The 15653-nt window shown below is 39.1% G+C and overlaps 1 protein-coding gene across 3 annotated transcripts in view; it reads left to right on the top strand.

The window, feature by feature from the left end:
- The window catches only part of Ppp1r12a (protein phosphatase 1 regulatory subunit 12A), a 110547-nt gene that overhangs the window by 39681 nt on the left and 55213 nt on the right, over positions 1-15653 (top strand). For all 3 annotated transcript variants that reach the window (XM_032912149.1, XM_032912156.1, XM_032912166.1), the window contains exon 3: positions 11558-11676. In XM_032912149.1, coding sequence (XP_032768040.1) covers positions 11558-11676 — 119 coding nt within the window. The remainder of the gene's footprint in view (positions 1-11557; positions 11677-15653) is intronic.

A 15653-nucleotide genomic window follows, 5' to 3' on the forward strand; every position in this document is an offset into this window, starting at 1 on the left:
CTGTTACATCCTCACCATGATTTGCTGTTACTTCCTGGTCTGTTAATGACTGCCATTATCACTGGGATGGGATAGAATCGCAGTGTGATTTTGATTTGCATGTCTCTGGTGGCCAGTGAAAATGGACATGGTTCATGTCTCCTGGCCGTTTGTACTTCAAATTCTGTTTTCATTAGCCCATGTATTGATAGTTTAATTTTTTTTATAGTTTCTTTATCCTTGTGTGTTCTAGAGAATAATTATGTCAAAAATACAAGCTAACAACTTGTTCCTCCTGTTACATAGGCTGTCACTTGATTATTTCCTTTGCTAAACACAAGCTTTCTTAAGTGTTTTCTCTACTTTCTTTTACTTAATCAGATCTTTGATCTGTGAGCTTTTGATCTTTACACAGGGTAAGAACTAGGGATCCAGTTTCATTCTATTATGTGTGGATATACAATTTCACCGTGATCACTGTTGAAGACGTTTTCAGTGTTTATGTTTTTGGCGTATTTTTCAAAGTGAGGTGGTTACGTGTGCTTACACTTGGCTTAACTCCTCTCTCCTGCTGACCTCTGTGTTTGTGCTAGTACAGCTCTGTGGTGTAACTGCAGCAGGGTGTGCTGATGCCTCCAGCATGCTGCTTTGCTCAGCATTGCTTTGACTACCAAGCATTTTGGGCTTCTATCTGTATATTAAGGGTATTATTATTATAATTATTTTTAATTTATTTTATGCAAGCACACTGTTGCTATCTTCAGACACACCAGAAGAGGGCATACAGATGGTTATGAGCCACCATGTGGTTGCTGAGAATTGAACTTAGGACCTCTGGAAGAACAGTTGGTGCTCTTAACTGCTGAGCCATCTCTCCAGCCCATAATTATTAATAATAACCCTGGAATTTTGATGAGTTGTATATAATCTGTAGATCATATTGGTAGTATGTCCTTTTCTACAATATACTTGTCTTAGTTACGGTTTCTATGACTACAACAAAACACCATGACCAAAAATCAAGTTGTGGAGGAAAGGGTTTACTCAATTTGGACTTCTACATTGCTGTCACCAATGGAAGTCAGGACAAGAAGTCAAGCAGGGTAGGAACCTGTTGGTAGGAGCAGGTGCAGAGGCCATGAAGAGATGCCACTTACTGGCTTGCTCGGCCTGATTTCTTACAGAACCTCGGACCATCAGTCTAAGGATAGCATCACCCACAATAAACTGAGCCCACCTTCATAAGTCACTAATTAAGAAAATGCCTTATCACTGTACATGGACTGACCCATGGCTCCAACTGCATATGTAGCAGAGGATGGCCTTGTTGGGCACTAATGGAAGGAGAAGCCCTTGGTCCTGCCGAGTTTGGACCCCCTAGTATAGGGAAATGACGCGGCGGGGGTGGGGGCTGGGGGGTGGATAGGGAGAGGAACACCCTTATAGAAGAAGGGGAGGGAGAGGGGATAACATTTGAAATGTAAGTAAAATAATCCAATAAAAAGAGAGAAAAGAAAATGCCTTATTGATAAAAAAAAGATACTCAGGTAACAACAGATGCTGGTGAGAGGATGTGGAGAAAGAGGAGGAATACTCCTCCACTGTTAGTACAACCACTTTGGAAATCAGTCTGGAGGTTCCTCAGAAAACTGGACATTCCACTACCTGAAATATACCCAAAAGATGCTCCAACATCTAACAAGGACACATGCTCCATTATGTTCATAGCAGCCTTATTTATAATAACCAGAAGCTGGAAAGAACCCAGATGCCCTTCAACAGAAGAATGGATACAGAAAATGTGGTACATCTACACAGTGGAATACTACTCAGCTATCAAAAACAATGACTTCATGAAATTCATAGGCAAATGGATTGAACTAGAAAATATCCTGAGTGAGGTAACCCAATCACAGAGAAACATTCATGGTATATACTCACTGATAAGTGAATATTAGCCCAAAATCTTGAATTACCCAAGATATAATCCACAGATCATGTGAAGCTCAAGAAGAGGGATGACCAAAGTGCAGGTGCTTCAGTCCTTCTTAGAAGGGGGAACAAAAATATTCATAGGAGGAGAGATGGAGACAAAGTTTGGAGCAGAAACTGAATGAATGGCCATTCAGAGCCTGCCCCACGTGGGGATCCAGCCCATATACATACAGCCACCGAACCCAGTCACCTTTGGGAATGCCAAGAGGTGCATGCTGACAAGAGTCTGATAATAGCTATCTCCTGAGAGGCTCTGCCAAAGCATGACAAACAGAGGTGGATGGATGCCAGCAGCCAACCATTGAACCAAGACCGGCGTCCCTATTGGAGGAGTTAGAGAAAGGATTGAAGGAGCTTAAGGGGTTTGCAACCCCATAAGAACAACAGTACCAACCAACCAGTTCCCAGGGACTAACCCATCATCCAAAGAGTACACACGGACTGACCTTTGGCTCCAGGTGTATATGTAGCAGAGGATAGCCTTTTTGGGCACCGATGGGAAAAGCCCTTGGTCCTGCCAAGGGTGGAAACCCCCACCCCTATGTAGGGGAATGTCAGGGTGGGGAGACAGGAGGGAGTGGGTGGATGGGTTGAGGAACACCGTCAGAAGAAGGGGGAGGGGGAAGGGATAGGGGTTTATGGACAGGAAACCAGTAATAACATTTGAAACGTAAATAAATAAATAAAATATCCAAGGGGAAAAAAAGAAAATGTCTTATGTCCTGATCTTAGGGAGGCATTTTCTCAATTGAGTCTTCCTCATTTCAGATAACTCTGGTTCCTGTGTCAAGTTAGCACATGACTAGGCAGCACAGCACATTTCTAGTCCATGAGTGTGGCAGATCTTTCTATCTTCTGATGTCTTTCTCAGAGTTCTTCCTGGTTTACAGTTTTTATTGTAGAATCCTTTCACTGCCTTTAGTAGGTTTAGTGCATTTTAGTTATAGTTTTTGTTTGTTGGTTTGTGGGGGATTTTTTTGGAGGTGGTTATAAAAATATTTTTGCTTTCTTAAATAGCAAATATATTGAGATATAGTAATGCTGTTGGTGTTTTATGCAGATTTTTATATTCTGTTATCTTGTTGATAGTTTTTATCAAATCTAAGAACCTTCTGGTGGAGTCTTGGGTGTCTCTAATTTTAGAACTATGTCATCTACAGATTTGAAAGCTTTGATGTTTTCTATAAATAGAAAAATATGCCTCATTTATTTCCCCTCTAGCCTACTGTGCTGCCATATCAATTGTTAGCATAAGAAGTGGTCCCATGAGAACCTTCAGCAAGAACTAATTATTTTTTAAGTTAAGCAACTTTTGAAACTCATACATTTGAACGTGTTTGATGTACTGATGGCAGCCTCGTCAGATACCCTTCAGGGTTAGCAAATTATACAGCAATTCTTGAAGAAGCCCTATTCTTTGTAATGTGTTTTGAGAGTGTGCATTCCTCCTGGCTTGGTGCTTTCTCAGTTCATAATTAGTAGAAGTGTTACTCTTTAGCCCTTTCTTCATTGCCAGGCATTATTTGATCAAAATAACACGTCATTACTGATTAACTTTGTCATGTATCACACATACATTAGACTGAGTGCCTACCACTGGTAACAGTGTTTTGTTTTGGTTATTGTCTATTGTCTTTCTGTCCTTTGTGGTTTGTATTGAATTCATTGAGTGGCTTTTTGTTTTGTTTCTGAGATGGATCCTTAGCCCGGTTCCCAAACTCTCCACGGCCTGTGTGTACACACCCCTTTTCCAGCTGAAGTAATCCTTTACTGGTGCTGATGCTGTCAAGTAGAAAGGGCATTAGTTCACTGTTCACGTTTGGTTGTAGATTATTTTTCATTTTAATTCTATTATTTAGATAAAGTCCAAGTTCTCATGTCAGTGAGTGCCCTACTACTTACTTTTCCTCCTTTGCACTATGAATATCCATTTATAAGATTTTTCTCTTCATATCGTGTGATTTTTTTAAACCTAAGTATCAGTGAAAATAAGTAATCCTGCCTTATGCATAAGTGACAAAATGTCACAAATAGTCCTCTACTCTCTAAAAAGTGACAGTTAAAAGTTGTAGAGATTGCTCCTATTTGGATACAGAGTAGATGCTCGTTCGGCTCACATGTATGGCCGTATGTGTCACAGCTTTATCTGTCCCACCTAACTAACTGTGGACACCGTTTTAGTTAAATAATTGTACCTTTAGCCTGACACTGTGTGTGTGTGTGTGTGTGTGTGTGTGTGTGTGTGTGTGTGTGTGTGTGTGTGTGTGTGTGTGTGATTTAATGTTTTAGTTGTCTAGTTTCATTACTCTATTCCTTTTTAGAGCTTCTACTATAAATGCTTAAGAAATGCTTTTATCTTGAGTAGCCATAAAATTTTCTAATATGAAAACTTATCCTATATTGTGGAAGAAGCTTCTTTCTCACTTGATCGTTAAAGACTTGGCTATTTATGAATATAACTTTTAAGATGTTTGTGATAGTTCAGTTATAGCTTGGTCTTCCCTGTTTAGAACTTTTACCCATGACATCTATGAAAATCTTCAAGATTTTTGTAGCTTCACCACCAAAGTATGACCACTGTCCCTAACTTTTACCACCTCCTCCGTTTCTCTAATCATGAGCACTGTTGCTTCTCCTGGGTTGTTATAGTTCCTACACCAAACTGTCAGCTTCAGTGTTTGCTCCACAGGCAGCATAGTAGCTGGCCAGATGCCGCACAATAGCCCAGGCTAGGGAACATCACAGCCTTTTTTATTTTTTAACTTACTTCACATCTCGCTCACTGCCCCTTCCCACAGACCTTAAGCCGTCACCCTCCCCCACTCCTCTGAGCAGATGAGGCCCCTGGGTATCCCCCCTATCCTGGCACTTCAAGTCTCTGAGAGGCTGGGTGCTGCCTCTCCTACTGAGGCCAGACAAGGCAGCCCAGCTAGAAGGACATATCCCACATTCAGGAAACAGTTTTTGGGATAGCCCCACTCCAGGACCCACATGAAGACCAAGCTACACACCAGCTACATGTACGGGGATATCACAGTCTTATGCAGAGCCTCCAGTGCATTCATTCTGTGTTCAGTCAGGGTAGAAAGATAGTGACCTACAAGAGTCTGACCTGTCTGCCCTTCATTACTCTTGATGGCCTGGCTCCATCTGTGACCCATCTGTAGGCTCTTTCTTCTGTATCTATTGTGGCCTCTCTGTTGAACCTTTAGACCAGGTAGGCATCTTCCTTTTTATGGTCTGAATATTTCTTCTGTCTAAAAAATACTGCTATATTTAAATTTTTTAGTTTTAGTTTTAAAAAGTATGCAATATATTTTAATCATGCTTTCCTCTCCAACTCCTAGGGCCTCCCCAGCTTCCTACCCACCAAACTTCCTGGTTTCTTCTTCATGTTTCTCCTCTCTCTCTTCCTCCCACCTTCCCTCCAAACACAAAATCCCCACAAAAAAACAAAAACAAAGAAGCAGCACACTAATAAGAAATGACAAAGAAAAAAGTCAAGAAAAATAACATTGAGGTTTTTGTATGTCATCCAACTACTTCTGGGCATGGGAGACGGTCAAGTCCTACACAGGTTTAATCCAGATGGAGTCGGAGCCCTGAGGGGAAGTGAGCATGGGGTCTCAGCCCTAACCAAGAAGCTATTTGCAGCTGATTCCAGCTGGCAAAGGGAAAAAATAAGTCTTCTCCCATAAAATGTCACTTATATATCAACCACATTCCAGGGCAAACCCCATGCTCATTTGGTTACCAACTTAACCAAAGTCAGTTATCTCTTCTTAGGCAGTTACAGCTTATTTGTGTTATGTAATGTAGTTGAGACAATCCCAGATAGGTGAGACATGCAAGAACTGAAATTATGTATAGAAACTAACTTGAATACCTCAGAAAGACTCAAAGGCAAGTCCTACTGCAACTCAAGTAGATATTGGTGAAACAACTAGGAGATGTGAGTTTAAAAAAAAAACAAAAACACTAGATTATATATAGTGACAGTTTTGCTGGGTAATTTGAAATATCTGCTTTGAATGCATCGCTAAAGCATTACAGGTGTGGGTTTGGGGGGTTTGTTTGCTTTTTTGTTGTTGTTGTAATTGTTGTTTGTTTGTTTTTTGATAAGAAAAGCACTATGAATTTATAAGAAACACCCAAAGAAAAGACTTGGTCTTCACTATAGGATGACTATAATTTATCTATTTGGTGTTGAAGGAAATGTGTTGTTATAAATATACTTTATGGTCTGTTGTGGGTTGGGGGAGATTACCATGCAAATGCTGGTCTTGGTTGTATTGATATTTGGATTTATGCTTTCTTAAAGACACTAGATTATAGAAACTCAGATTCAGTATGCAGAGATTTCTATGCTGTACTGACTTTGTCCTTTGGTGGGGATACATGTTTAGTCCATTTTGTTAGATACATTGTCTTTGACCGACTAGGGAGGAGGATCAAAGTAACTCGGGCAGGAACAGTGAGATTGGAAGTAACAAGAAAGGAATGACTCACCGGTAGTAAAGTAGACTGGAAGTCTCAGAGGTCGTCGTATTGGTCACAGTAATGGCTTGCCCAGTGTTTACATGTGCTATTTCACTATTCTCAACCCTTTGACAGAATTTCAGATGCATTTCATGCATCGCATGAAAATGTAATTTTACTATCCTAAAGTTGCCTCTCACCCCTGAAACTCCAAGGAAAATAAAAATCACAAGTTTGGTGTAGTCCTTTGGTGTAGTCGTGGATAGAATAAAACATGGCCACAAACGGTACAGCCTTTCCTCATTCCACATAATTGTACATTTGCTTTTTATAGAAATTCTACAGACTTTGTTGTAGAATGTTGCCTAAAGTTGGTGAATATGTAACTCTATATTATTTTTCTAAGCTATGAAATTTAAATTCTGATGAAGAATGATATCCTTATATTAGTAGAGTTGACTTAATAAATGAGGAAAACAACTCAGAAAAGTCACATGTAGGCAATGACAAAGCTACTATTTGAGTCAAGATAATCTAGCTTTTCAAGTTTGCACTTAAAGCCAAAACAGATTGTGCCTCCCTCTTTCCTTTATAATTGGGGGAATTAAAGTTAGGTTTATTTAAGTTTAGAAAGTTGATTTTATTGCTCTCCTTTGAGGTCCCAGTGAGAGAGAGAGAGAGGTACAGTAGCAGCTGGAATAGAATTTTATAATATACATCCTGGATTTCATGAAGTCTCAGATGTCATCCTTGTAACTCATTGTATTCTTTGCTAATTGGAACATTACATTCTAAATGTAGGTTTATTTTTATCTAAAAGGACGTTTTTTTCACAGTGCTGTTCTCTGTGTGGAAGAGTGTATAGTTTGGCTTGATAATGCTCCATGATCTTGTACATTGGCTTACTTTTGTTTGCTAGGATTCAGCATTGATAATATATACAAAAGCCTTGGGATACAGAAGTTGAGATCACTATAGTTAACCCTGAAACTAACCAGAGACTTTAACAAGGAAGGAAGGGAAGGAAGGAGGGAGGAAGTTAAATTAATCAATGTCAAACAGATATTACAGTTGAGAGCCAAACTCAAATTTTGTAAAGCATAAAGAGTAGTGCTTTCCTCTGCTCGGCCAGCTTTTGGACCATTTATTGATCTATTGTAAGTATTTATAGTTGTAGATGATAGTGCTAGTCTAGAATCCTACGTGGTTTTATTGAACAGGCTGAACATGTGAGTATACACCTGCTGTCCTAGACTTAGCTTACAGACAACCTGGGCCCTGCTCTTTCCGTCAGTTCTGGAACTTGACTTTTATTATCTTCGTTAGTTTTTATCAAGCATGTTTGTGTGCTTTTATTGCATTGTTTTTATGGGAAATTATGCTTCATAAAGCTCACTTTTCAAACACTTCAGTTATACCTACTTTATTTTCAGTCTTTATGTCCTTTGAGTGACTTATAACATTCTTATTTTTTTAATCTTTATTAACTTGAGTATTTCTTATTTACATTTCGATTGTTATTCCCTTTCCCAACTTCCAGGCCAGCATCCCCCTAACCCCTCCCCCTCCCCTTCTATATGGGTGTTCCCCTCCCCATCTTCCCCCAACTACCGCCCTCCCCCCAACAATCCTGTTCACTGGGGGTCCAGCCTTGGAAGGACCAAGGGCTTCCTCTTCCACTGGTGCTCTTACTAGGCTATTCATTGCTACCTGTGAGGTTGGAGCCCAGGGTTAGTCCATGTATAGTCTTTGGGTAGTGGCTTAGTCCCTGGAAGCTCTGGTTGCTTGGCATTGTTGTTCATGTGGGGTCTCGAGCCCCTTCAAGCTCTTCCAGTCCTTTCTCTAATTCCTTCAACGGGGGTCCTGTTCTCAGAAGAATGCAGATTGATCCATGCTTATCACCCTGTACAAAGCTTAAGTCCAAGTGGATCAAGGACCTCCACATCAAACCATATACACTCAAACTAATAGAAGAAAAAGTGGGGAAGCATCTTGAACACATGGGCACTGGAGAAAATTTCCTGAACAAAACACCAATGGCTTATGCTCTAAGATCAAGAATCAACAAATGGGATCTCATAAAACTACAAGGCTTCTGTAAGGCAAAGGATACTGTGGTTAGGACAAAACGACTTCTAACATTCTTAACCTAAGAATATCCTCATTTGTTTGGTTGGAATTTGCCTAGCAGGTTGAGTTTCTTAGTATCTTGAAGCCAAGCACAGCTTCTTACTCAACTTTCGTATTCTCTGCTTTAGACTCATCATTTTGAAATATTTAAGAAAATACTTTAGTTTTCTGTTACATACTTTAAAGCTATGAAACTAAAAAAAAAAAAACCTCAATTCAAATATAATCTCTTTATAGAATTTCCATGTAAAAAGTTTGGAATATATTTACTTTAAAAATATCAGGGTACAGACTGTCTCTCTTACCTCCTGTGCATTGACCCTCTGGTGGTGGTTTGTTTGTTTTATTGTTGGTTCTTACAAAATCATTAGATAATCTTTCCTTGATTTCCAGTCAGATTTCTTACTACAGGTTGGACATTCTACATCTCAAATCCAAACTATTCTCTTTAAAGAGAAAGCAAACCTCTGGAACAGGTACAGAGTTCGCACTGACCTCACATTCAGGTCAAAGTCACTGAGTGTGGGCACGCTGAAGTATTGTGTGAGCATGGTATTTGTGAATCACAGATGAGTCCATTGTCATAATCTCTTCTTAGATATAAAGCAAATGTTCCCAAACACCCAAAGTATATAATCCAAAACCACTTCTGATCCCAATCATTTTGAATAAGGAACATTCAACTTATTCTTTAAATAACATCATTCTAAGACTTAGCACAGCTTCACGTTTCATTGATAACTGCTTATTTCTTTAAGACATGGTTTGGCTATGTAGCCCAGACTAGCCAGAATTTACCGTCTCCTTGCCTCAGCCTCTGAGATTACAGTTAGTTTTACATTTCTATATGTAGTTAGTTTAATTCTTGTTGCATTGGAATTTCTCTGAAATTATTGTTATATTGCTGACATATACCAGACTAGACAGCCCATGTGTAATTTTTATATTATTGACTCCTTAAAAAAATGCAAGGAAAATATTTAAATAGAGCATTTCTCACAGAAGGGTTGATACAAATGCCAAGAGAAACTTTCAGCCTCCTATGTAATTAGGAATACAAATTAAAGCAAAGGCAAGATGTTGTATTTCCATGTTGGCAATATTGGAAAGATTGGTAACATCAAGTAACCATTTAAGAGCATGTTCATTAAAAGGATAGCATTAAATGAAGACATGATCTTAATATACTGTGAATATATATGTTTGTATATTATTATTAGGAAGGATTACATTCCCTTCCACTTAGAATAGTTTCCTTAATTTTGTTTTACAGAAGTAGCTGTGTGTGAATGTTTATATACACGTAGATTCATAACAAAGGTACTGAAAGATTTTTGCATGTTGTCGATGGTGCTTATCTAGGGGAGGAAGGAGCATGATGGTAATGGAAGGTATAAAACAAATGTTTTTCCCCTCTCCCCATGTAGACTTGTATTTTTTAAGGATCCTGGTATTGCATCTAAATAAGTAGGACACTAACCCCTGTGCTCATGACCCCGGGTTTGATCCCCACATTATCAAAAATGTAATAGTGAGAATATTTAAGTGTAGTTAGAAACAATAATAATAATAATAATAATAATAAATTCCTGAAGACAGGAAAAAATGCCTATAGATGAAAGAAACAAAATATGCTACAAGAAGAATGAGATTGTGTAAGAAGACAAGAGTAAATTATTGAAGGACATTCATCCTTTCTAGCTGAGCTGTTTAGAATTTAATTTGGATGGTGACATGAGTAATGATAATTAAAGCATTCTAGAAGGTAGGCATTTGATACAGTGAAAAGAATTAATAATCTTTACATCTAAATTCCTTTTTCAGGTTTGAGGACTGCTGTTGAGTATTTTCTTAAAAATAAGTTTTAGTTGCATAAACATACCAGTGTAAATTTTAGAATCCATTTATCAAAATAATAGGTATCCAAGATTTACTCTCGTTATGCTTGTTTGTGTTAACATGTTAAGTGCCCTTAGTGGTTATCTTGGTGACTGCTATAAATTTCAAAATAGTAATGGGCATAAATTTTTTTTTTTTTAAGATTTAAAAAAGTCTTTATGTGGGTGTTTTCTTTGTTTGATACCTTTGTAGTACTACATGTGTGGAGGCCAGGAGAGGTCATCAGGTCTCCTAGAACTAGAGTTCATATGGTCGTGGGTACTGGGGAGTGAGCCTGGCTGCTCTTCCAGAGCAGCCTGTGTTCTTAGCCTTGAGCCACCTCTCCAGCCATCAATATTTACTTTCTTTTAATCATTTTGAGCTAAGAACCAGGCACCAGTCCTCTATGACAGCAGAACCAGCTCTTAACTGATTAGCCGACTCTGTTCTTTCTGATAATTTTAATACAGTGTCTCATTTTAGCCCAAGTTGGCTTCAAACTTGGAGTAATCCTCTTTTCTTAGCCTCCCTTAATCAGTCTGTATCAACTGACTTTTTATGAGCCTAGTGAGTTCTACTCCAGATTATTCCTTACTAATAGTAACTATTGTTGCTTATTATTAAATAATAATAAATATTAAACCTTTTCTTCATTACCGTGGAATATTCTTGGAGTTGTAGTAGCTGGGAAGGCGAGTCTGGATTCATGGTTCAAGGCCAGTCACATAGTAAGACTCTCTGAAGGGAAAATGCCCAATGAAACCAGACTCACCTCTCATAGGACTGACGCCAGAGGCATGAAGCTCAGTTAGAAAAGCAGGACAAATGAAAAATGGAAGTCTCAGTGAAGGCAGGCTGAAATGGTGCTGTGAAAGGCTTTCTAATATTAAAACTTTACATTTTTATTAGTAAAGCAACTTTGCACTAAATTTAAGAAATATAAATTTTGAATTTCTGTGATAATTTTATATATTTAAATAATGTGCATATTTAATTAATTTTTGTCCCCATTGCTGTTATGACACAAGAACTTTATTATTATGACATAATGTTTCACTTCAGAAATATTCCTGTAACTGTCCTTTTAATTTTACAGATTTTTGATTGGTCAAGGAGCACATGTAGGAGCTGTCAACAGTGAAGGTGACACACCTTTAGATATTGCAGAGGAGGAGGCAATGGAAGAGCTACTTCAAAATGAGGTTAATCGGCAAGGTAATCTAAAAATGCAATATAAAGGGAGTGTGTACAGAACTTTCAGAATATCATTCATGACTTTCCTGGATAAAGTATTTATTGCTATTGAAGGACAATCATATTTAAATAAACTTTTATAGTCATTTTAACAACTATATGTATAAGATTCTACTTGAAAAAATAGTAATTCCTCTATCTTTATGTTTTAAAAATTGAGTATATATCCTAAAACATGGGCCATAAGAATATATAGAATAGCTTTAGAGTGAAGTAGCAGGCAAAAGGTTAGAATACATACAAGATAGATGTGTCGTCTTGTGAATTTGAACAAGATGGCCATAAATGTCTACTAATATGGGAGAGTTGCCCTGAGATGTGAATGAGGGTAGAGAATGAGCCATGACTCTGGCAGAAGAGCATTCTAGAAGGAGGAAGCATGAGTATGGGGATGAGGAGGAGCTAGATGTATTCAAAGCTGCACCAGACCTGCATGACCACAGCAGGCAGAGCAGAGGAAGAGATTGCTAGAGGAAGTTGGGCAGTAACAGCAGCCTCAGGACCTAAGGAGCCTGGCTTCTAATCTTAAAAAGTTGTTGGAGGGCTCACGGCAAAGGACTCATGTGATGTGACTTTTACAGAGTTCCTGGCTGTTAGGCCAGGTATAGATTGACAGAAGAAAAGAATGCAATATTAGGAAATAATTGTGATAGTCCATATATGATGGACTTAGACCTGAGGGGGTAGGTTAAGTAATTAAAGAGGTAGGGTGTGGGTCCGTTAGTGGCCACATGTGTGTGTGTGTGTGTGTGTGTGTGTGTGTGTGTGTGTGTGTGTGTGTGTGTGTGTGTGTGTGTAAAGATGGGGAAGTGAAACAAACTTTTAGTTTTGCTGTATATCATAGACTGGCCTTAAACTTACAGCAATCCTGCTGCCTCAGCCTCTGGAGTCTGTGATTGCAAGTGTTTGTCATGTCATATGGCTTGGCCAGGAGTAGTACCTGAGTAACTAGATGTAGGGGATGTAAGAGAGAAAGAGTCTAGGATCTTTAAACGAGCCATCGAATGGATCCAGTTTCTCTTTGAGATAAGAGGAGTGTGAGAAATAATTATGTTTTGAAGGAAGATCTTTTTTTTTTTAATTTTTTTTAAATATTTATTTTCTTTACATATATGAGTACACTGTAGCTGTCTTCAGACACACCAGAAGAAGATTCCATTACAGATGGTTATGAGCCACCATGTGGTTGCTGGGAATTGAACTCATGACCTCTGGAAGAGCAGTCGGTGCTCTCAACCACTGAGCCATCTCTCCAGCCCCGAAGGAAGATCTTTTATGCCTGCTAATTTTGTTTTGCTGTTTGACATTCAGGTAGTTGAATGTGTAAGTTTGGAGAGAGCTACAGATGGAAATCGACAGTTAGGTATCCTGCGTAGGAATGGTGACTTGTGGGCACAGAGCTGCTTTCGGGTATGGTGAGGAGTGTAGAATCAACTCTAAAACAGCTGCACCACACAGCATTTTCTAAACGTGCTGCACTGCACAGAAAGTGACAGGTCTCTTGAAGGAAGTTTTTAAACACATGTGTAATATTGCAGTTCTGCTTCTGGAAATTAAAAAAAAACCACAAAGAAAGTCCCTGAAGATAAATGTGTGCACTCATGTCTGAGGCAGCATTGTTCACAGTTAACCAAAGGGTGGAAAGAAACCAAGTGTCTATTGATGGGGAATTTATAAACAAAAGGCAGTGCATTGGTACAGTGGGGAACTACGCCTTAAGAAGGAAGCACCCTCTGACATTTTAGCAAACCTGGTAGAGATGGCGTGGACTGGCATAAGCCAGAGACAAAAGGACAAGAACTGGACAATTTCACCTATATGGTCTACCTGGAATAGTCAGATTGGTGAGGCACGTAGAGGCAGGTGTGGGTACATTTCTGTAAACCTAGTCTCTGAGGCAGAGGCCTGTGGGACTACCTTAGGATAGCCTACTAAAGAAGAAAGGTAGAGGAGAAGAAAAGAGATGTTAAGCAAGGACTGACAGAAAGATAAAAGACTTGTTTGATACATATAGAATTCTAGTCTTGCAAGATGAAGGAGTTTAGAGTTCATTATATAACTGTTAATATACTTCACATGTGTAATACATGTTGACAGTGGTTAAGATAACCCAGGGTATGGTAGCTCACTGTTGCTGCCTAACATTATTAGACTAGGCAACTTACCCACAAATAGTACATTAGAGTTCCCATCAAATTCATAACTTTTCTTATATTCATAACATTGAAAAGGCATGCCAAACTGTCTTAAGATAGAGTCTGTATATTTAAGAAGGATTATGGGGTTGGGGATTTAGCTCAGCGGAAGAGCGCTTGCCTAGCGAGCGCAAGGCCCTGGGTTCGGTCCCCAGCTCCGGAAAAAAAAAAAAAAAAAAAAGAAGGATTATAAGATATCATGGAAGTTTGTAACAGTGTTTACATAATTTTCCTTACATTTGAACTTACACAGTTTAAAATGATGGAAGCATATAACTAGTATGTCTTCACTACCTATATATCTTGGTAGCAATATGCATTATATCATAAACTTGTATTTCTCTACTGCAGTGACTCCAGACTTTTTAAAGTCATGAGTAGGTTGGAATTTAACTATCTCTTTTTAGATTGCTGAATAGAATGTTTCAGTGTATTTGTTTTAGCAGGAAGGTCAGAAGTACCTGTAGCATGGTGACATCGGGTGTAGGGCCAGAGGGAAACAAGTGGAACCATGCTGTATGTGTCTACTTAATTCTCAGAGTGCAGGCTGAGGGACAGATGAGTGGATGCCTTGGATCAGGTGAGACCATCAGTGTCAGGAGAGAGAGTTACATGAAACATAAAAAAGCTTGAGTGAAAAACCTTTGTTCTTTAGCTTGACTGTGGTTATGATTCCATAAGTCTGTATATCTGTTAAAACTATCTCAGTCGTACACAGAATGTCTGCCTTGTGTCAGGTGTGCTTGAATTTAAAAATAATAATTTTAGTCCCAAAAGAGAATGGAAGTGCAGTCAGGGATAGAGTGTTCATTTAGTTTATCAAACACTCCAGGCTCGTTCTCACAGCTGCAAAACAAAAGACAGACAAGGTTCAAGAGGGAACTTTTGTTATGTGTGTCACGATAAAACAGTTACATATTTTAAATTTAGAATATGTATTTATAAAATTACTATGTATGGATTCCACATTTAGGTAATGTTCATACAGGTTTTATCAAACTGTTAAAAGTTAGATAATTGAGAAAAGGTGGTATGTTATTTTTTTTTCTCTATTAACTTGAGTATTTCTTATTTACATTTCAATTGTTATTCCCTTTTCCGGTTTCCTGGCCAACATCCCCCTAGCCCTTCCCTCTCCCCTTCTATATGGGTGTTCCCCTCCCCATCCTCCCCCCATTACCACCCTCCCCCCAACAATCACATTCACTGGGGGTTCGGTCCATGTATAGTCTTTGGGTAGTGGCTTAGTCCCTGGAAGCTCTGGTGGTTTGTTATTTTAAAGAGTTAGCTCATGTTGAAGTATGGTTCATCACGAAATAGAAGATAAAGGTTATAAAGGAACCATCAGACTGAGCACAGGAACCACAATGGAGGAGTTAGAGAAAGGACTGAAGGACCTGGAGGGGTTTGCAACCCCAGAGGAAGAATAGCAATATCAATCAAGCAGACACCCTGAGCTCCCAGGGACTAAACCACCAACCAAAGAGTACACATGGACAGACCCATGGCTCCTGCCACATATGTAGCAGAGGATGTCATTGTCTGGAATCAATAGGAGGAGAAGCCCTTGGCCCTGTGAAGACTCTTTCCCCAATGTTGGGGAATGTCAGGGTGTTGAGAGGGGAGTGGGTGGGTGGGTGGGAGGGGTAGCATCCTCATAGAAGCAGGGGAGGGGGGATGGGAGACAGGAATACAAAGGAATAGAAACTAGGTAAGTCTTTGGAAATGGAATCTTCTTGGTCC

This window comes from Rattus rattus, chromosome 1 (assembly GCF_011064425.1).
Source record: "Rattus rattus isolate New Zealand chromosome 1, Rrattus_CSIRO_v1, whole genome shotgun sequence".
Lineage (NCBI taxonomy): Eukaryota > Metazoa > Chordata > Mammalia > Rodentia > Muridae > Rattus > Rattus rattus.